General features: G+C 32.5%; 1 protein-coding gene across 1 annotated transcript in view; it reads left to right on the top strand.

Moving 5' to 3' along the window:
- Positions 1-21,799, top strand: part of LOC142239952 (uncharacterized) — a 31,442-nt gene extending 9,643 nt beyond the window's left edge. Inside the window, exons 5-8 of the mRNA XM_075311684.1 lie at positions 6,064-6,186; positions 6,411-6,669; positions 12,521-12,690; positions 21,371-21,799. Of these exons, the coding sequence (XP_075167799.1) occupies positions 6,064-6,186; positions 6,411-6,669; positions 12,521-12,690; positions 21,371-21,567 (749 nt within the window). The 3' untranslated portion in view covers positions 21,568-21,799. The remainder of the gene's footprint in view (positions 1-6,063; positions 6,187-6,410; positions 6,670-12,520; positions 12,691-21,370) is intronic.
- The last annotated feature ends 2,277 nt before the right edge of the window (positions 21,800-24,076 follow it).

The raw sequence follows: 24,076 nt of genomic DNA, 5'->3' as shown, positions 1-24,076 counted from the left end.
GTGACAGCTGATGATTCGCAAGACAGTGATTTGATTTTTTTCTCAAAGTGGTGAGATTAAATGAAATGGTACAAAATCGGACAAACAAATGTACATTTAAAATGTATGAAAATCCAAAACCAAAAATATTTTTGAAAGCGATTTAATTTTAAATCGTTTTCATTTTTAAGAAATGTAAAAAAATAAAACATATGCCTTGAGTAATTGAAATTCCGGGATATTTGGTAAATTTTGTGAAAGATCCGGGACACTTCCTAGAGACGAAATTCCGGGACAATCCAGGCGAATCCAGGCCATCTGGCAAGCCTAGGTCCAATACCAATTTGTCATCAAAGAGTTTTCCTTCCTTATTATCGTCATATCCAAAAATGGTAATTCGCCGTTTTTTTCTTTTTCGATAGTAAATTTTATTTTGTTGTGATAGGTATTTAGTAATTTCATTATGGTGTCTTCATCTTCCCTCTTGATAACCGCAAACAAATCATCTACGTATTTTGTTATAAATTTTACTTTTACATTCATGTCTTTTAGTTCGTTTAATACGTCGTCCAGAAGTGTGTCAAGTACGATATCTGCGATCGTAGGTGATAATGGGTTGCCCATTGGCATTCCATAAGTTTGTTGGTATACTTTTCCAGAGTACATAAAATAGTTATTGTCCTTTAAACAAAAATTGAGAATCTTCAGAAATGTTAGTTTCGGAATCGTTGTGTTTTTCTTCAGTATTTCCCATTTGTCCATAATATTCTTAATAGCTAGGTGTGTCGGTATATTTGTGAATAATGATACCACGTCAAACGAAACAATGATGTCGTCATCTTCTAATATTACAGATTTCAGTTTTTGCTTCAGGTTTAAGGAGTTCACTGTGTTGTATTCTATCGATATTATATTTTTTAGAATTGATCCAATGTATTTTGATAATTGGTAACAGGGGACATTCATTGATGAGGATATCGGACGGAGTGGAGTGCCTTCTTTATGAATTTTTGGTAATCCATATAGTTCAGGAGATTTGGCTGAAACACTTGTTAGTTTTAATTTTTCCCACTTTGTTAAGAGTTTATTATTATGAAGCTCCGTTACAATTCTGTTATTTATCTTCTCCAGTTTTTCTGTGGGATCAGTATCCATAACCTTATAAGTATTTTTATCGTTGAGTAGTTGCCTCATTTTTTCGCGATATTCATTTTTGTATAAAACTACTGTTTTATTTCCTTTGTCTGCGGTGGTAACCATAATATCCTTATTTCTCTCAATAACGGACTTAGTTTCTTCGTAAATACCCAGTATAAATTTCTCTCTTCCATTATTTCTTGCGTTTCTTTTATAATTTGTTATCCTATTTGCTATCTTTCCCCTCAGTGTTTCCTTTTCTTTAGTGTCATCTATGCTTTGTACCCATTGCTCTATGTCTGCTATTAGAGGGACTGGAGCAAAATTGTTTTGATTAACTGGTAAAGCAAATTTGCTTCCCAGCGACAAGATCCATTTAAAATTCCTTCTGTATATTATAAATGAGATCGAAAAATAACCCTTCAAGCTCATTGCAGACAATTTAGATATTTGTATTGCCAAAGTATCATATGGCAACAGAACAGAACATTGCATTAATTTATATTCAGATTTTTTATGAAATTGTGTCCCAATTTTACTACCATTTTGGGTCTTAAAATATTTGAAATACTAAACGAATGTGTTTCTTTTTTTTGGAAAATTTTAGTAAACTTTGGAAATAGAAAAAATTTCCTACATTTGAAGTAAGAATTAAAATCTGTCTGTTTTTCCCTACGCTTGTAATTTTAAGAAAAAATCTCTACAAAAAAGGAGTTTTCCCTTAATGGAGACTAAACCCGAAAATTGGGCATTGGCTGTACACGGCAGTGGTTAGACCTATAATGCAATATGGTCTTTTGGTCTGGTGTCCAGCACTTCAGCATCCGACAAGTATAGATAAAGTTCAGCGAAATGCGTCCTTATATATCTCAGGGGCATTCAGTAAAACATGAACAGATTCCTAAATGTCATGCTGCATCTATTGTCTTTAGATATATTGGTACGTACACACATATTGGGGGTATAGATATTTTTCAAAATTTTATTCATATAGATATTTTTTTAAAATTTTATTTCTATAGAAAATTTATGCAAAATTTTATTTCTTTAGAAAATTTTGTCTAAACTTTATTTCCATTAAAATTTTTGTCAAAATTTTATTTCTATAGAATTTTGCCAATATATATATATAGATATTGATATTTTTTTAAAATTTTATTTCTATAGAAAATTTATGCAAAATTTTATTTCTTTAGAAAATTTTGTCTAAACTTTATTTCCATTAAAATTTTTGTCAAAATTTTATTTCTATAGAATTTTGCCAATATATATAGATATTTTTTCAAAATTTTATTTCTATAGAAAATTTATGCAAAATTTTATTTCTTTAGAAAAAAACTTTATTTCCATTAAAATTTTTGTCAAAATTTTATTTTCTAAAGAATTTTGTCAAAATTTTATTTCTATAGATAATTTTGTCAAAATGTTATTTCTAACGAATTTTCTTTTTTAAAATTTCATTTGTATTAAAAAAATTGTGAACATTTTATTTCTTTTAAAAATTTTATTTTTATAAAAATTTTTGTCAAAATTTTATTTCTATAGAAAACTTTGTCAAAATTTTATTTCTATAGAAAACTTTTTTCTATACTTTTTTCTATAGAAATTTTATATAGTATTAAAATTTATTTTCTATAGAAAAAATTTTATTTCTCTATAGACAATTTTTTCAAAATTTTATTTCTATGGAAAATGTTTGAATAAGTTTTTGAAAAATTAATCTATAGAAATAATATTTTGACAAAATTTTCTATAGAAATAAAATTTTGACAAAATTTTCTATAGAATTAAAATTTTGACAACATTTTCAGTAGAGATAAAATTTTGACAAAATTTTCTATAGAACTTAAATTTTGACAAAATTTTCTATAGAAATAAAATGTTGACAAAATTTTTTATAGAAATAAAGTTTTGAAAAAATGTCTATAGAAATAAAATTTTGACAACATTTTCTATTGAAATAAAATTTTGACAAAGTTTTCTATAGAAATAAAATGTTTGTACAAAGATTTATTTCGGCAAAAGCCGACTATCATAAACCTTTTTGCGGAAGGTTCAAGTGTGGTTCACTTTGGGTTTAGTCAACTACCAGCATTTATTCTGAGAATTGGTTGATAGTTTTGCTGCAAGTAAAAGATGCTGATGAGCAATGTGGTAATTCCGAAACGTGCGTCCATTCAATCAGTCTATAGGGCTTTGCCCAAATAAATTTGACAAACATTCTTTTCCTCTGTTGGTTAAACTATACTTGTAGTTGATGTAATGACTACATGGTTTTAAGCTGAAATCAAAAACAACAGAAATAAAATTCTGACAAAATTTTATATTGAAATAAAATTTTTACAAAAATTCTTTAGAAATAAAATTTTTACCAAATTTGCTATAGAAATAAAATTGTGACAAAATTTTTGATAAAAATAGAATTTTGAAAAAAATTCTATAGAAATAAAATTTTGCAACAATTTTCTATAGAAATAAAATTTTGACCAAATTTTTTATAGAAATATAATTTTGAAAAAAAAAATTTAAAAATAAAATTTTGAAAAAAATTTCTATAAAGAGAAAGTTTTAACAAAATTTACGACAGAAATAAAGTTTTGTAAAAAAAGATATAGAAATAATTTTTATTTCTGTAGAAAATTGTTACAAAATTTTCTATAGAAATAAAATTGCGACAAAATCTTCTATAGAAATAAAATTGCGACAAAATCTTCTATAGAAATAAAATATTTTAAAATAAGTTTTTATACCCTCCACCATAGGATGGGGGTATAACTTTTTCATTCCATTTGTAACACAGCGAAATATTGCTCAAAGACCCCATAAAGTATATATATTCTGGGTCGTGGTGAAATTCTGAGTCGATCTAAGCGTGTCCGTCCGTCCGTCCGTCCGTTGAAATCACGCTAACTTCCGAACGAAACAAGCTATCGACTTGAAACTTGGCACAAGTAGTTGTTATTGAGGTAGGTCGGATGGTATTGCAAATGGGTCATATCGGTCCACTTTTACGTATAGCCCCCATATAAACCGACGCTCAGATTTGGCTTGCAGACCCTCTTGGAGGAGCAAAATTCATCCGGTCCAGTTGAAATTTTGGTACATGGTTGTTAGTATATGGTCTCTAACAACCATGCAAAAATTGGTCCATATCGGTTCATAATTATATATAGCCCCCATATAAAGCGATCCCCAGATTTGGCTTGCGGAGACTCTAAGAAAAGCAAATTTCATCCGATCCAGTTGAAATTTGATGCATGGTGTTAGTATATGGTCTCTAACAACCATGCGAAAATTGGTCCACATTGGTCCATAAATTTATATAGCCCCCATATAAACCGATCCCCAGATTTGGCTTGCGAAGCCTCTAAGAGAAGCAAATTTCATCCGATCCGGCTGAAATTTGATGCATGGTGTTAGTATATTGTCTCTAATAACCATGCAAAAATTGGTCCACATTGGTCTATAAATTTATATAGCCCCCATATAAACCGATCCCCAGATTTGGCCTGCGGAGCCTCTAAGTGAAGCAAATTTCATCCGATGCGGCTGAAATTTGGTACATGGTGTTAGTATATGGTCTCTAACAACCATGCAGGAATTGGTCCATATCGGTCCATAATTATATGTAGCCCCCATATAAACCGATCCCCAGATTTGAACTCCGGAGACCCTTGGAAGAGCAAAATTCACCCGATCCGGTTGAAATTTGGTATGTGGTCTTAGTATATGGTCTCTAACAACCATGCAAAAATTTGTCCATACCGGTCTTAATTATATATAACCCCCATTTAAACCGATCCCCAGATTTGACCTTCGGAGCTCTTGGAGGAGCAAAATTCATCCGATCCGGTAGAAATTTGGTACATTGCGCTAGTATATGGCCGCTAACACCATTGGTCCGTATCGGTCTATAGTTATATATAGCCGATCCCCAAAAATAATTTACCAAAATTTTATTACTATAGAAAATTTTGTCAAAATTTTATTACTATAGAAAATTTTGTCAAAATCTTATTACTATAGAAGATTTTGTCAAAATTTTATTACTATAGAAAATTTTGTCAAAATCTTATTACTATAGAAAATTTTGTCAAAATTTTATTTCTATAGAAAATTTTGTCAAACTGAATTATATACGTATTTAATCGCCCTGTTTTTTGTTTAATATATACCCCGTATGGACTAACTTACAATTGAGAAGACGGTGTTAAGAAGTTTTAAGATACCTTGCCATTGGCAAGTTTGGATGACAGTCTTTAGTACAAGTTTCTATGCAATCCATGGTGGAGGGTACCTAAGATTCGGCCTGGCCGAACTTTTTTAATTTCTTTTTTGTTGGAAATTTCCATCATTATACCCTGAACCACACTGTGGAACAGGGTATTGAAAGTTAGAGCATATGTTTGCAACACCCAGAAGGAGACGAGATAGACACATGGTGCATTTGGCAATAATGCTCAGGGTGGGTCCTTGAGTCGATCTTGCTATGTCCGTCCGTCTGTGAATACATTTTTGTGATTAAAGTCTACGTCGCGGTTTTAGCTCGATCGACTTCAAATTTGGTACAAATATGTCTTTTGGGTCAGAGTAGAACCCTATTGATTTTGGAAATCGGTTGACCATTAGGTATAGCTCCCATATATATCTTTCACTCTATTTCACACTCATATTACCAAAGAGGCCTTAGTTTCACTCCGATTTATGTGAAATTTTGTACAGCGAGTAGAATTAACAATAACATAGCAAGCCAAATTTGATTTAAATTGGCTCAGGTTTAGATATAGCTCCCCCATATATTAAAAATTTGAGATGGTATCGAATCGTAATTCAGAAATTTTAAATTTATTGTCAAAACTGCGTATATCAAAAATCACTAAATTCTTTTGTTTCAGTGTATATATTTGACTTTATTACAAATTAAACACTTTCTTTAATTAATTTTAGAACATCAACGTTACATCGAATCAAATCGTTATGAGCAACAGGTCAATTATCATCTATTGCAAAAATTGGATAAAATTATCCGTAATACAGGCTATGCTGATTTTGAAAATACACAAAAAATTGGTAAGCTACATATAGATTAACAGCCTGTTTCTGTATGTCGAACGAGCTCTATCGATCGACTGAAATGGATACAAACAGCTGATTTTATAACCAAAAATCAGCTGTTTCTATGCACTTCAGTCGATCGATAGAGCTCGTGCGACATACAGAAACAGGCTATAAATAGTGAATATATGAATTATAATTATTTTTAAAAAATTTCCCTCATTCAATATTAATTTCAGTCATTGATAATCTCTTTCAAAAGAATGTCTTACTTCTACCACCGGTACTTAAAGAACGTCACATTGATACTCATTTCGAGTATAAATCGCTGATAAAAAACTACACTCAATTAGTGGGAAAGGATCGTGATGTTACTTTACTATCCGATAAATGTTTAGCATCGATTGCAACCCTGGATTCAAAGTGTCAACTTTCACAGGAGTGTATAGATTTTATGGTTACCGATTTGCCAACATATGGATATGTGAGAACTCATCAGTAAGTGCTTTGTTTTTGTTTTGCTACATTAAAAATAATTTTAGAGCATTGTTGTGGTTGTACCACTATAGTGAAAAAAAAATGAAAATTTGCTACTTTTTTCAATTTTGTGGCACTTTTTCGATGTTCTATTAAGTGTGATAGTTTTTACATAGTTTTGTTATGTTGTGTCAATTTTAAATTAAGTATCGTTTTTATACCCTAAACCACATAGTGGTCAGGGTATAATAAGTTTGATCGGCCAAAAAATGTGTCTACCAGAAATATTGATTTTAGACCCCATAAAATATATACCGATCGACTCAGAATCATCTCCTGAGTCGATCTAGCGCTTGGTGTCCGTCCGTCCGTCTGTCCATGTATTTGTTGTTCACAGGATTCCGGTTGCAATTATTAACCGATTTTGATGAAATTTGGTACAGGGAGGTTTTTGGGCACAAGGACGAACGTTATTGAATTTGGAACAAATCGGATCAAATTTAGATATAGCTCCCATATAAATGTATCGCCCGATTTCGACAAATGGGGTCACGTTGCGCTTTTTTTCAAACGGATCGTCACCAAATTTGGCAAAAGGTAATATTTTCCATCGCCCTTCAAGTCTGCAAAATTTCATCCAAATCGGTTCAGATTTAGATATAGCTCTCATATATATGTATCGCCCGATTTTCCCAAATGTGGCAACAAAACCTTTATTTATCAACCGATAAACCCTTATTTATCAACCGATCTTACCCAAATTTCGCTAAATGTAGTCTTCTATAGCACTAACTATATGTGCAAAAAATCATCGAAATCGGTTCAGATTTAGATGTATCTCCCAAATATATGTATAGCCCGATTTTCCCAAATTTGGACATAGAACCCTTATTTATTAACTGATCTAATTAAAAGTTGGCTAGATCCAGTCCTCTATAGTACTAACTATATGTGCAAAATTTCATCGAAATCAGTTCAGATGTAGATATAGCTCCCATATATGTATCACCCGATTTTGAAAAATTCGCCCCTAATAACCTTATGTTTGACCATACAGGCCTGGTTTCTTAACTGATCTTGCACAAGGTAACCTTTTGTGGTATTAATCAAACCCGCAAAATATTATGCAAATTGGTTCAGATTTAGATATAGCTTCCATTTATATGCATCGCTCCAATTTGGCCATAGTACTCTTATTTATTAACCAATATTACTCAAATTTTGATATACTAGCCGATCGTACTTATACGTACTTGTAGCTCTTACATAAGAATATTGCTCGATTTTTACAAATTTGTATTTATTACCCACACTAATTTAACGATTTTCTCTTTTTTTAATATGGGCTCAATATTAGTGGCATACTAACTCCGTAGGCTCAATATCAACACAGCCAGTGTTGCTAGAAGTAGGGGAAATTCCCTATATGTAGGGTTTTTCTAATATTTAGCGTTTTGTAGGGACGTAGGGCCACAATGTAGGACATTTTCACTCAACACAATTTGTAATAATTTTTACATTTTGGTGTCTCTAGAGGAGGAAATTAGAAGCCGGCAAGGCTTGATCTTTAACAATGTGTGGTAAACTTTATTCCTGTAGAAAATTTTGTCAATATTTTATTTCTATAGAACATTTTGTCAAAATTGTATTTCTATAGAAATTTTTTTCAAAATATTATTTCTATAAAAAATTTTCTCAAAATTTTATTTCTGTGGAATTTTTTCTCAAAATTTTATTTCTATAGAATTTATTGTCAAAATTTTATTTCTATAGAAAAATTTCTCACAAAAATTTGTTTATAGAAACTTTTTCCAAAATTTTATTTTTATAGAGATTTAACAAAAAAGATTACTAATTTGGGTAGAATTCTACCAACTGTGGCAACCGTGGTGGTAATACAAATTTATATTCTAAGTTATATACGTTGCATACTCATGTTTTAAGATAATAAAGTACTTAGAACCATTTTTGTTTTGTACATTTTTTTTAAATTTAACGAAAAATATAGTAGAGAAAATTGTTTGGGAATGTATGGGAAAGTAGGGAACTTTTTTTGTCCTTATAGGGTAAACCGAACATTTTCCCTGGCAACATTGACTATGAGCAATAGTCAGATTGACACAAAGCACCCATAGATATGTACCCCTTAATTTTCTTAAATATGCAACTGCGGTTTATCTCCCAGACCTATATGTTACCCCACAAATGCTTATGATTACTAATTCTGTAATGGTGGTTTAGGGTATGATATAGTCGGCCCCGCCCGACTTTCTACTTTACTTACTTGTTTTTTATAAAATTTTGGTAAGATTCCCTTTAGAATTGCGAATATGATCGGTTCCTTAACAAATAATGGAGATTACCATATTATTATTTATGGCTACCTTTACATTCTTATAGTACGCTGTTTTCAAGCAGATGCGGTTATCGCCTGAAAATATGCAACGAAAAATTCTGTAGTGTATAAAACTAAGAGTGACCTTAGGTAGTATTGGGAATTTTTCTCAAATTAGGGATTTTTTCCACAAATGGGGACAAATATTTAGAGTTAGTGATTAGCTTCCATTGGGGATTTTTCAAAATTTATTCAGTATTATTAACATTGACTGAAATGCTAAATACAACAGAATTAATAATCAAACCTCACAAAGTGGTTTCAAATCGTTTTTTGAACGGATAAAGATAGAAACATAATTTGTGTGTTTCCTCTAAGTTTGCAAGTTTGTGGATCGTCGTGGGTCCACGGGCTAACCAGTAGGCATTGAAAGTTGGTTACCTCGGGGGTATGACATTTTGTTTTAGCTGCAAATCCGCAATTATGAACCGATTACGATGATTTCTTCTTTGCCGGATAGAACTTGTAAAAAGCCTCCAAAAAGGTTGGCGTGCGTGTGCCAATATCTTTTATAGCAATTTATTTTTTTGCAAAATTTTAACAAAGTGGGATCAGTATTTGGAATCTAGAAAGTCCGTTTTTGGGGGATCGTGCATTTACTATAAAATTCTACGCATTGTAAAGAAAAAATTGTATACCTATGTATTTTAGATTAAAAGTTGTAGACTCCATAATTTGGAATTTCAAAAAAAATTCAGAATGTTGATCAATTTTTTGGGAAAAAGCACCAAATTATGATACGTTTACTTTTATCGGCCATTTTGGTCAAAAAGTATATGAGTTCTTCTCATCCCAAAATCTGCAAGTTTTAAAAAAGAAAAACCATTGTTCTAAAAAATTCTCATTTGCCAAAGCTCCGATTGCTAAGCCGATCTTTTTCCAAGAAGGCTCTAACTGCAAAAGGTTTCAACACCCTACCGTTAAACTGAGAAATATTCAAATTACCAATAAATAACGTTTTCTTCTTTTAACATATGTCCCACTCAAATTTTGATGCTTTGGTCCCCAAAAATCCACAATTTAAATTTAAATTCTTCACAAAAATCCCCAATACATTTTTGACAAGTTAAAAAAAGGCTCCCTTGTAGAAAATCAGTAATAAAAACCAAAAAAAAATTGATTTTGTCCAGCTTGCAAACTGCAATAATATCAAGATTTAAAACCACAACACCAATAGACCGGAGGCCGGTCTTCCCAATGCTAGAGATATTAAAATGGGAGTTCGGTCACATTGTATTTATGAAAGAAAATTTACTTTTAAATACTCAAGTAGTAAAATTGTTGGTGGACACAGTTACCAGTTGGTGCCGCAGTTACCATAATTCTACCAGATATGGTTGATTTTTTATAGATTTTTCAAAGAGGTACTTCATAAATTTTCTATAGAAAAAAAATGTTGACAAAATTTTCTATAGAAATAAAATTTTGACAAAATCTTCTATAGAAATAAAACCTTGACAACATTTTTTATAGAAATGAAATTCTAATAAAATTTTGTATAGAAATAAAATTTTGGCAAAATTTTCTATAGAAAAAAATTTTGACAAGATTTTCTATAGAAATAAAATTTTGACAAAATTTTCTATAGAAATAAAATTTTGACAAAATTTTCTATAGAAATAAAATTTTGACAAAACTTTTTATAGAAATATAATTTTGACAAAATTTTCTATAGAAATAAAAATTTTACAAAATTTTCTATAGAAATAAAATTTTGGCAAAATTTTCTATAGAAAAAAATTTTGACAAAATTTTCTATAGAAATAAAATTTTGACAAAATATTCTATAGAAATAAAAATTTTACAAAATTTTCTATAGAAATAAAATTTTCACAAAATTTTCTATAGAAAAAAAATTTGACAAAATTTTCTATAGAAATAAAATTTTGACAAAATTTTCTATAGAAATAAAATTTTGACAAAATTTTCTATAGAAATAAAAATTTTACAAAATTTTCTATAGAAATAAAATTTTGGCAAAATTTTCTATAGAAATAAAAATTTTACAAAATTTTTTATAGAAATAAAATTTTGGCAAAATTTTCTATAGAAAAAAATTTTGACAAAATTTTCTATAGAAATAAAATTTAGACAAAATTTTCTATAGAAATAAAAATTTGGCAAAATTTTCTATGGAAATAAAAATTTGACAAAATTTTCTATAGAAATAAAATTTTGACAAAATTTTCTATAGAAAAAAATTTTGACAAAGTTTTCTATAGAAATAAAATTTTGGCAAAATTTTCTATAGAAAAAAATTTTGACAAAATTTTCTATAGAAATAAAAATTTGACAATATTTTCTATAGAAATAAAATTTTGACAAAATTTTCCATAGAAATAAAATTGTGACAAAATCTTCTATAGAAATAAAATTTTGACAAAATTTTGTATAAAAATAAAATTTTGACAAAATTTTGTATAGAACTAAAATTTTGACAAAATTTTCTATAGAAATAAAATTTGGACAAAATGTTCTATAGAAATAAAATTTTGACAAAATTTTCTACAGAAATAAAATTTTGACAAAATTTTCTATAGAAACAAAATTTTGACAAAATTTTCTATAGAAACAAAATTTTGACAAAATTTTCTGTAGAAATAAAATTTTGGAAAAATAAAAAAAAAGATTTTTTTTGGTAAAATTTTCTCCCAAGTTTGGTAGATTATTTATTGTTCGAGCGGTGGTAGATCAATATTAAGGTCGCCCGAAATAAAATTCTGTGTCCGTTTCTTGTTCAAATGCTCCATTTACGATCTTTCGTATGCCGTGGAATAAAGAGCAACACAATTTTCTTTTTTAAATGTTGACGAAGCGATAGGCTTCTTTTGTAAAAATGTAGAAATTTCGAAAATCATCACAAAAATTCCCAAATTTATGGGAAAATCCCCAGCAAATACTCATGTCGCCAACTCATAAATTTCGTCCCCATTCACGAAAAAAGATCCCCAATTTGGGGAAAATCCCCAATACTGGCTACACTGGTCCACTTCCAACTTCCAAGTTTGGGAATTTTTGATACGAATTTTGGGAATGGTATATTCGGCAATATTTCTCAAAAAAATGTCCCCCCGATAAACTCATTAAAAAATCATAATGATATCATAATTAGTTCAAAAGTTATAAAGGTTTCAATTCGTATTTTTAATTTCCAAAAAAATGTATTTAAAAAATGTTCCTTGTCCCAAAAACTTTCAAGAAAGTTCTCTCAAATACCTTACCAACGACGCACTATATATAGGCCGTTGCTTATGGAAGCTATATCTAAATCTAAACCGATTTCAACCAAATTTGGTATGCCTAAAAATATGCAACGAAAAGTATGTATTGGGGATTTTTCCACAAATTTGGGATTTTTTTCCACGAATGGGACACATTTTTGGAGTTGACGATTTCATTGGGGATCTTTCAAAATCAATTCAGTATTACGAACAGTCATTTTGTATTTCTTCTATTTTCATTTTTATTTATTTGCAGGATTCTCTTGTTGTATGTTTTCATGCATCATATCTGTGCTCCTACCTTGGGTTCAGAGACCGCTTACCAGATATTGGCCAGTCAAAAGTGTACACAAGTTTATCGTGAGATAAATGTTATACGCCATCTGAATATTCCCGATGTGTATAGAGATTTATATTTGGAGCAGAGTAAGTAAAATGGAGTTAAAATTCAATTTTGTCGTCTTAATACACTGGTACATGAGTTGGGTTGATTTCATGATATAAGGTTGGCTGATAAGTCCCCGGTCTGACACATAGATGGCGTCGCTAGTATTAAATGCATATTATTTTTATATAGTACCAACCTTCAAATGATTCGTGTCAAAATTTGACGTCTGTAAGTCAATTAGTTTGAGAGAAAGGAATTTCGTGTTTTGATAAAATACTGTTTTCTGAAGGGAAAAAAATACGGTGGAAGCAAAAACTTGGCTTGATAATGAGTTTCCGGACTCTGTCCCAGGGAAATCAACAATAATTGATTGGTATGCAAAATGCAAGCGTGGTGAAATGAGCACGGAGGACGGTGAACGCAGTGGACGCCCGACGAAAACATCAAAAACATCCACAAAATGATTTTGAATGACCGTAAAATGAAGTTGATCGAAATAGCAGAGGCCTTAAAGATATCAAAGGAACGTGTTGGTCATATCATTCATCAATATTTGGATATGCGGAAGCTCTGTGCAAAATGGGTGCCGCGCGAGCTCACATTTGACCAAAAACAACAACGTGTTGATGATTCTGAGCGGTTTTTGCAGCTGTTAACTCGTAATACACCCCAGTCGATATGTGACAATGGGTGAAACATGGCTCCATCACTACACTCCTGAGTCCAATCGACAGTCGGCTGAGTGGACAGCGACCGGTGAACCATCTCCGAAGCGTGGAAAGACTCAAACGTCCGCTGGCAAAGTAATGGCCTCTGTTTTTTGGGATGCGCATGGAATAATTTTTATCGATTATCTTGAGAAAGGAAAAACCATCAACAGTGACTATTATATGGCGTTATTGGAGCGTTTGAAGGTCGAAATCGCGGAAAAACGGCCCCATATGAAGAAGAAAAAAGTGTTGTTCCACCAAGACAACGCACCGTGCCACAAGTCATTGAGAACGATGGCAAAAATTCATGAATTGGGCTTCGAATTGCTTCCCCACCCACCGTATTCTCCAGATCTGGCCCCCAGCGACTTTTTCTTGTTCTCAGACCTCAAAAGGATGCTCGCAGGGAAAAAATTTGGTTGCAATGAAGAGGTGATCGCCGAAACTGAGGCCTATTTTGAGGCACAACCGAAGGAGTACTACCAAAATGGTATCAAAAAATTGGAAGGTCGTTATAATCGTTGTATTGCTCTTGAAGGGAACTATGTTGAATAATAAAAACGAATTTTGACAAAAAAACGTGTTTTTCTTTGTTAGACCGGGGACTTATCAGCCAACCTGTTATTTTGGTTTGGATTTTAGACGTTGGTTTTTATTAAATTAAACACTTCACCATTAAGTTCCCACTAGCCACTTTCTTTCAAATTACAAATTTAGAACTTTTTTCCTTTTTTTGTGATATTTTTGCCATGTTGTGGAACTTTTTAATTAGTAAACACGTGTTCGTAAATTTTGAACCCAGATTCCTTTAAAATTACGGATGTGATCGGTGCCTTAACATAAATCGTACAAATTTCTGCAACCATAGTGTTTTATTAAGCCGACAAGTGCGACGCCTAAAAATATGCTAAGAAAATGTTCTGTATGAGTGTCGCCTTTGATTGGTTAACCGAAATGAAATTAAATCGTGTACATTTTTGTGCAATTATTTTTACAAATTTCGATGTGGATTAACTCAACAGCAATACATCGATGAACATCGTGGTGTGAAACGCGTTTATGACATCGTCACAGGTGATGAATGATGGATCGTGTTCCACACCTAATGAAGCGGTAAATGAGTTCAGAATGCATGTTTTGGAGATACATCGATTAGAGTGGCAAAACTGCTTCGACAATTGGTTCAAGCGTTAGGTTATAGAGGATGACACCAAATATATAGAGGATGACACCAAATCCGTAGAAAGGAAAAATGGTGTCCACCCAGACCATGTTGGTCCATTATAATTCCTCATGGTTGTTTCTTTCCTCTTCGACATCTGCCTTCGGCTGCCCGGGTCGGTCACATCTCCTTTGCGTTCTTGAAAAAATACGGTTCTCTAGGTCTTCCACCCAGAAGCCTTGATAAAGGCGAGTATATCCTTTAAATTACAGTCCCGTACCTCAGTAATATCCTGAAAGAAAGAAAGGAACCCAGTATCTTGTTTCTTCTAAAAGATAATGCCGGACACTGGCACATAAAGTAATAAGAGTCTTCTGTAGCCTCCGGGTCAAGGCACCATCTACAAATAAAGGGTGATACGGTCAAAATTTGGTCAAGGGAAAACGCGTGTAAATCGGTGAAATCGTTTATTTAAAAAATTTCTTTTTTAAGTTCAATTAGTATAAAATTCAGGAAAAATATTCAGTTAGGCTTTCGCTTTTCCAAATCCGAATTGCCGGGCCTCGCGCTTGACACTTGCCATCAGATTTTGTACAGCCACCTTGTCCACCTTCTTCGCCGCAGAAAGCCAGTTTGCCTTGAACTGCTGCTCGTCCTTAGCAGTTTTTTGGTCTTCTTTAGGTTCCGCTTGACAATAGCCCAGTATTTCTCAATTGGGCGGAGCTCTGGCGTGTTGGTAGGGTTCTTGTCCTTGGGAACCACCTGCACGTTGTTGGCGGCGTACCACTCCATGGCCTTTTTACCGTAATGACAAGATGCCAAATCCGGCCAAAACAGTACGGGACAACCGTGTTTCTTCAGGAAAGGCAGCAGACGTTTATTCAAACACTCTTTCACGTAAATTTCTTGGTTGACAGTCCCGGAAGCTATGAAAATGCTGCTTTTAAAGCCACAGGTACAGATGGCTTGCCAAACCAGATATTTCTTTGCGAACTTTGACAGTTTTATGTGCCGTTTTATTTTGCCGTATAAAACTCCTGTCCCGGAAGCTGCTTGTAGTCGGCTTTGACGTAGGTTTCGTCGTCCATTACCACGCAGTCAAACTTCGTCAGCATCGTCGTGTACAGCCTCCGGGATCGCGCTTTGGCCGTCGTATTTTGTTTATCATCGCGATTTGGAGTCACAACCTTCTTGTAAGTCGATAGTCCGGCTCGTTTTTTGGCTCGATGCACGGTTGTAGACGATACACCCAGCTTATTTGCGGCATCTCGGAGAGAGAGGTTAGGGTTTCGCTTGAAACTACTGGCAACTCTCTTTGTCGTCTCAGCGGCTTCCGGGTTTCGATTTCCCCCCGATCCAGACTTCCTGGCTGTCGACAAACGTTCCCCAAACACTTTAATTACATTTGTAACGGTTGATTTGGCAACTTTTAGCGATTTTGCCAGCTTTGCGTGCGAGTAGCTCGGATTTTCGCGATGCGCGAGCAAAATTTTGATACGCTGCTCTTCTTGCTTGGACGGCATTTTGACAACTGAAGAGTGAACTCCAAAATCAAAATAGGAGCAACATTTTTTTTTGGATCCGGAAGTGGTGCAAAATTGGCGCAGAAGCGATGATTTTAACATGGGCTTGTCATCAGTGCTGCCGCTAGTGAAAAATTTAGTGAAGTAGATTTTGGAAAAAAGTGGAGTAGATTGAATAAAATTGAAGTAGCATACATTTTTGAAAACAAAACAATATAATTCATTTTATTATACCCTCCACCATAGGATGGGGGTATATTAACTTTGTCATTCCGTTTGTAACACATCGAAATATTGCTCTAAGACCCCATAAAGTATATATATTCTAGGTCGTGGTGAAATTCTGAGTCGATCTGAGCATGTCCGTCCGTCCGTCCGTTCGTCTGTTGAAATCACGCTAACTTCCGAACGAAACAAGCTATCGACTTGAAACTTGGCACAAGTAGTTGTTATTGATGTAGGTCGGATGGTATTGCAAATGGGCCATATCGGTCCACTTTACGTATAGCCCCCATATAAACTGATCCCCCGATTTGGCTTGCGGAGCCTGTATGAGAAGCAAGTTTCATACGATCCGGCTGAAATTTGGTACATGGTGTAAGTATATAAAATTTAAAAATTTGAAGCAGAACAAAAAGTGAAGCAGATTTTTGGAAGAAGGAGTGACGAAGTAAATTTTGTGAAAATGAAGCAAAATACTTCGATTGAAGTAGTAGCGGCAGCACTGCTTGTCATAGGACGGATGTCCACCATTTCAATAGCCGTTGCACTGAATTTTCAAACTTCTTAAGGTGTGATGCGAATCCAGTGATTTGGATGTGAATAAAGAAATTTTGTGATATTTTGACGAATAAATAATTTTTAAAACTTTTTATGATTTTTAAATACACTATAACGCTTGTCTGGAACGTTTGACATCAAATATTTTTAATCTGTTTTTAACCCATTTGAAACAATAAAATTTTAAATTTCCCCATTAAAAATATGAAAAAAGCGAGTTATAAAAAAATGACTCAAATGAAGTTCCTGTGCAGTTAAAATAAAGAACATCTTTGGGAGGACATTTTTGGAAGTGAGAGTGTAGCGCCGAATTCACAGATCTGCCCTTTAAGTACGCATGTTGACAGTTACCCGTTCAGTTGATTTCTGATGTGGTTATCCAAAATCTTTTCTAATGTCTTTAGCAAGAAGGACCTCAAGCTAATATGTCTGAAGTCCTTAGCCGTTCCATGCACTATTCTGCCTGCCTTCGGGATGAAGATCACCTTAACTCTTTACCTAGTCTTGGGGATATACCTATACCTCAAGGAAGCCGAGAATAATTCAATATAAGAGTCACATAAGAGGTCGAAGGATTCCTGCAACATACATGGGTAGATTCGGTCCATCCCTGGAGATTTGTGGGGACTAAAACTATTCAGCGTCGATCTGATGCTGTGGCTCCGGCAAATAAGCCCCCAAGAAATAAATCTCCAGAATTCTCCCTGGTGACAATTTTGGAGATTTCTCCATTTGCCCCTACGTGGTCTTTGAAACCACTTTAAACGCGAAAAACTCACCAGATTTCAAAGAAACTTCAGTTTTGCCTGATAATACAGAACACAGTATTGTCTTCCTGATAGGATTTATTCACAAAATCGTACTTGAAAACCGCATTTGAAAAATACGGAACTGCCGCGAAAAAAAAAACACTTTCTATCTTCAGAAGAAGAAAAAAAAGCGCATGCAAAAGTTTATACACGCAAAGAAAAAAACGTTTGGAAAACCTGTACCGAAAACGTTTTTCGTTTGTTAGAGTTTTTTGAATTGCTTCGAAAATTTTAAACTTTTATCACCAAAAAAATTCGTTTGTTACAAAATTTTTATTTTTTCAATAAAAAAAGTTTTTTTTGAAACAACAACACATTCCATTTCGTTTATATCAAACACTGTTCTTTTCTGACTTTAGGTCTTTAATAAGACACATTTTACAGTTCAAAATTTAATATTTTTTCGGAATCTTCCGAACATATCTGGAATATATGTAAAAAAAAACAAAAAGAAAACTTTGGCCGAAGCAGGGATCGAACCCACGACCCTTGGCATGCAAGTCGGACGTAGCAACCACTGCTCCACGGTGCCAAACTAAATGTTTGTTTCTGTTAAATAAACTTTGTTTATTCGGTTCGTGGGCGCCGCAAGCTATGCTATATAAATATAACTTATATGGATATTTATCTATTGATGACCATAACAGGTACATAGCTCAGTGGTTAGTGTGTTGGCTTACAAAGTGCATGGTCCGCGGTTCGATTCTCCGTCCAGGCGAAAGGTAAAAAAATTTTAAAAATTTATAAAATCGTATAATTTCTTCTACATTGTTGGTATTACAAGAAAAAGGTGTTAAGAACTAAAAAACCTCGTGGATGTGAGAAAGATGTGAGGGAAAATGCAATTAGCAAGAAAACAATGTTTTTTTTTTTGAGTTTGTCTTTATGAAAATGTTTTTACATCCTGGAAAAGAATAAACGTTTATCACAAAAAGTATATACTTTTATTCCAAATACACTTCCTTACAGCGAAAAGCAAATGAGAAACGAACTTTGCTTGTCTAAAATTTCGTTTGGGAGGAAAGAATTATTTTTTTGCGTGTAGATCTAATGGAATCATTTCACGTAGTATTTTTATACCCTCCACCATAGGATGGGGGGTATATTAACTTTGTCATTCCGTTTGTAACACATCGAAATATTGCTCTAAGACCCCATAAAGTATATATTCTGGGTTGTGGTGAAATTCTGAGTCGATCTGAGCATGTCCGTCCGTCCGTCTGTTGAAATCACGCTAACTTCCGAATGAAACAAGCTGTCGACTTGAAACTTGGCACAGGTAGTTGCTATTGATGTAGGTCGGATGGTATTGCAAATGGGTCATATCGGTCCACTTTTACGTATAGCCCCCATATTAACGGACCCCCAAATTTGGATTGCGGGGACTCTAAGAGAAGCAAATTTCATCCGAGCCGGCTGAAATTTGGTACATCATGTCAGCATATGATCTCTAACAACCATGCAAAAATTGGTCCACATCGGTCCATAATTATATATAGCCCCCATATAAACCGATACCCAGATTTAGCTTGCGCAGCCTCTAAGAGAAGCAAATTTCATCCGATCCGGCAGAAATTTGGTACAAGGTGTAAGTATATGGTCTCTAACAACTGTGCAAAAATTGGTCCACATCGGACCAATTATATAATTATATATAGCCCCCATATAAACCGATCCCCAGATTTGGCTTGCGGAGCCTCTAAGAGAAGCAAATTTCATCCGATCCTGCTGAAATTTGGTACATGGTGTTAGTATATGGTCTCTAATGACCATGCAAAAAATGGTCCACATCGGTCGTAAGTTCGGCCAGGCCGAATCTTATGTACCCTCCACCATGGATTGTGTAGAAACTTCTACGAAAGACTGTCATCCACAATCGAATTACTTGGGTTGTGGTATCTTAAAACTTCTTAACATCGTTTTCTGAATTGTGATTTAGTCCATACATGGTATATATTAGACAAAAAAGTTATGTATAGTTAAGTCTACAAATAATTACGAATCGATATGGACTTTTTGTACGTAGAGAGCCAGAATTGAAATATGGGGGTCGCTTATATGGGGGCTATATACAATTTTTGTGTGATTGGAAATCGATTTATCTGAGGGATTTATATAACTATAGACCGATATGGACCTAGGTACGCATGGTTGTTAACGACCATATACTAGCACAATGTACCAAATTTCAACCCACTCGGATGAAATTTGCTCCTCCAAGAGGCTCCAAAACCAAATCTCGGGATCGGTTTATATGGGGCTATATATTATTATGGACTGATATGGACCACTTTTGGCATGGTTGTTAAATATCATATACGATCATCACGTACCAAATTTCAAGCAGATCGGATGAATTTTGCTTCTCCAAAAGGCACCGGAGGTCAAATCTGGGGATCGGTTTATATGGGAGCTATATATAATTATGGACTGATAGGAACCAATTCCTGTATGGTTGTTGGATACCATATACTAACATCACGTACCAAATTTCAGCCGGATCGGATGAAATTTCCTTCTCTTAGAGGCCTCGCAAGCCAAATCGGGGGATCGGTTTATATGGGGGCTATATATAATTATGGACCGATGTGGACCAATTTTTGCATGGTTGTTAGAGACAATATACTGACACCATGTAGCAAATTTCAGCTTGATGGGATGAAATTTGCTTCTCTTAGAGGCCTCGCAAGCCAAATCGGGGGATCGGTTTATATGGGGGCTATATATAATTATGGACCGATGTGGACCACTTTTGCATGGTTGTTAGAGACAATATACTGACACCATGTACCAAATTTCAGCCGGATCGGATGAAATTTGCTTCTCTTAGAGGCCTCGCAAGCCAAATCGGGGGATCGGTTTATATGGGGGCTATATATAATTATGGACCGATGTGGACCAATTTTTGCATGGTTGTTAGAGACAATATACTGACACCATGTAGCAAATTTCAGCCTGATGGGATGAAATTTGCTTCTCTTAGAGGCCTCGCAAGCCAAATCGGGGGATCGGTTTATATGGGGGCTATATATAATTATGGACCGATGTGGACCAATTTTTGCATGGTTATTAGAGACTATATACTAACACCTTGTACCAAATTTCAGCCGGATCGGATGAAATTTGCTTCTCTTAGAGGCCTCGCAAGCCAAATTTTGGGGTCCGTTTATATGGGGGCTATACGTAAAAGTGGACCGATATGGCCCATTTGCAATACCATCCGACCTACATTAATAACAACTACTTGTGCCAAGTTTCAAGTCGATAGCTTGTTTCGTTCGGAAGTTAGCGTGATTTCAACAGACGGACGGACGGACGGACGGACATGCTCAGATCGACTCAGAATTTCACCACGACCCAGAATATATATACTTTATGGGGTCTTAGAGCAATATTTCGATGTGTTACAAACGGAATGACAAAGTTAATATACCCCCCATCCTATGGTGGAGGGTATAATAATTGATACTATGAATTTGTGAGATTGATTTTTGTTTCAATTAAAAAATTTGTTGAATCAATTAAACTTTTAATTGAATATATTTTAAAACTCAATTAAGATTTTAATTGGAAAAATGTTCGTGAAATTTTTTTCTGTGTATGAGCCACTTAGCTTTATTGATGAAATATACGTTTTTTTGCGGTGCAAGAAATTCCATTAGGTGTTTTCCTACGTTATACATAAATAAATTAATATTATTTAAAATTGATTTTCAATTAATTATATTCCACAGATGTCGTTTGTGGCCTCTTTGGCTATGTTGAATTCATTAATTGGCATAATATGGTAACAATATCTAATTGGCCCCAAGAGGATGAGTGTTTGTGTCTCTTTGTAAAGGATGAAGCTAAAATAGACTGCAATTGTACCAATCACATTAACAGTTTGGTTCTCGTCTATTATACCAATGGATTTTTAATGTTAAATTAATAATCGTGTTGTTTTGTTTTTTTTTTTTTTTGAAAAAATGCAAATTGATTACAAATTATGGAAAAAAAACGTTGTACTTATATTGAATACCTAATACATATTAAAATAAAAAACTTGAAATAAATATGAATACTCACCAAATGATGAAATAACATTTATGTTAATTACAGACTACATTTAGCAGTGATCAGTCACTTGAATATATTTGTATTGTAAATAAATATGTATTAATATGAATATACGAGTACTTGTGTTAATTTATACGAATGTTTCTGATGTGTGTATGTGTAAGCTTTTTATAGCAGAGAATTTTTATTTCTATATCCGTTTGTATTTCGAAACCAGTAAATGTGGAAAATTATCAATAATTTTGGATTATATATCAATTATATGTGTATGTGGAAATAAAAACATTTAATATTCATTTTTAGTTGTTTTCATAGATAACACGTGGAAAGAGATGTAAAATAAAGTAAACCCGAAACGAAAAATTTACTTTACCCACACAAATGTATAGCAATCAGGGTTTCAAACCGAGCCAAAAATAATCTACAAAATTTGGAGAAAATTCTACCAAAAACCTTCCAAACAAAAAATTCTGTAGAAAGTTTTGTCAAAATTTTATTCCTATAGAAAATTTTGTTAAAAGTATATTTCTAAAGAAAATTTTGTTAAGATTTTATTTCTATAGAAAATTTTGTCAAAATTTTATTTCTATAGAAACTTTTGTCAATATTTTATTGCTATAGAACATTTTATCAAAATTTTAATTCTATAGAAAATGTTGTCAAAATTTAATTTTTTTAGAAAATTTAGTCTAAATTTTATTTCTATAGAAAATTTTGGCAAAATTTAATTTTTATAGAAAATTTTGTCAAAACTTTATTTCTATAGAAAATTTACTTTATTTCTATAGAAAATTTTGTCAAAATTTTATTTTTTAGAAGATTTTTTTTTTTTTTTAATTTTATTTCTGTAGAAAATTTTGTCAATAAGTCATTGCTATAGAAATTTTTTTCAAAATTTTATTTCTATAGAAGATTTTGTCAAAATTTTATTTCTATATTTTTTTTATAGAAAATTTTGTCAATATTTTATTGCTATAGAAAATTTTGTTAATATTTCTATAGAAAATTTTGTCCAAATTTTATTTCTATAGAAAATTTTGTTAAAATTTAATTTTTATAGAAAATTTAGTCAACATTTTATTTCTATAGAAAATTTTGTCAAAATTTAATTTTTATAAAAAATTTTTTCAAAACTTTATTTCTATAGAAAATTTTGTTAAAATTTTATTGCTATAGAAAATTGACTTTATTTCTATAGAAAATTTTGTCAAAATTTGATTTTTTAGAAGATTTTTTTTTTAATTTTATTTCTGTAGAAAATTTTGTCAATATTTTTTGCTATAGAAATAAAATTTTGACAAAATTTTATTTCTATAGAAGATTTTGTCAAAATTTTATTTCTATAGAAATTTTTTTCAAAATTTTATATCTTTTTCTGATTGATTATCGTTGACCTTTTTATTTTATTTTTAAGCAATACTTATCATAGTTTCGGCTATAGGTCGATTAAAAAACATAAGATTGATGTTTTTATTTAAATTTTATTTCCAATATTTCGCTTGACGTCGTCAAAACCGTTTTCAAGGATTTATTCTGGTGTGCACAGCTTCACACTCTGTTTTACACTGACTGACGGTTCAGATGTAGATATAGGTCGCATATACATTTTTCGCCCGAAATTTTCTATAGAAATTTTATTTCTTTAGAAAATTTTGTCAATATCTTATCGCTATATCCCTGCATAGTTTCAAGCTTCACGCAGAGAAGGAATATGATCACCTCAAACATGTTTCAAGAGCAAAATGTTATTTTTGTATGGTGCCCATGTAACATGTTTGTCACTAAAATGTTATTTTCTCGTCAAATATGACATGCTTGCCGAAATCAGATACATTATTTCCGAGAAAATAACATGGTTGCGAAAACCATGTTACATGGTCACCACCCAAAAATAACATTTTGCTCTTGAAACATGTTTGAGGTGATCATATTCCTTCTCTTTGTGTTAGCTTCGCGGGGTTAATATAATTATTATTATACTTACTTATACACATACATGAAATTTATAAATTAATGTAACTTACAATTGAATTGAATAAATTGAAATTGAAAAATATAGAAAATTTTGTCAAAATTTTATTTCTATAGAAAATTTTGTCAAAATTTTATTTTTATAGAAAATTTTGTCAAAATTTTATTTCTATAGAAAATTTTGTCAAAATTTTATTTTTATAGAAAATTTTGTCAAAATTTTATATCTATAGAAAAAAACATTTTATTTTTATAGAAAATTTTGACAAAATTTTATTTTTATAAAAAAAATTTTCTTATTCGTTATTGTGTTTTTGATCTATGTGACCTTATTTTCTGAAAGTGCGCTCCTGGGCCTTTGTTATGGTATCAAATTTGTCGCTTAGTTAATTTATAATTGGTCAAAAGTT

Source organism: Haematobia irritans, chromosome 5 (assembly GCF_050003625.1).
Source record: "Haematobia irritans isolate KBUSLIRL chromosome 5, ASM5000362v1, whole genome shotgun sequence".
Classification (NCBI taxonomy): domain Eukaryota; kingdom Metazoa; phylum Arthropoda; class Insecta; order Diptera; family Muscidae; genus Haematobia; species Haematobia irritans.
Note: the sequence above shows the minus strand (reverse complement) of the source record. Positions and strands in the feature narration are given on the sequence as shown.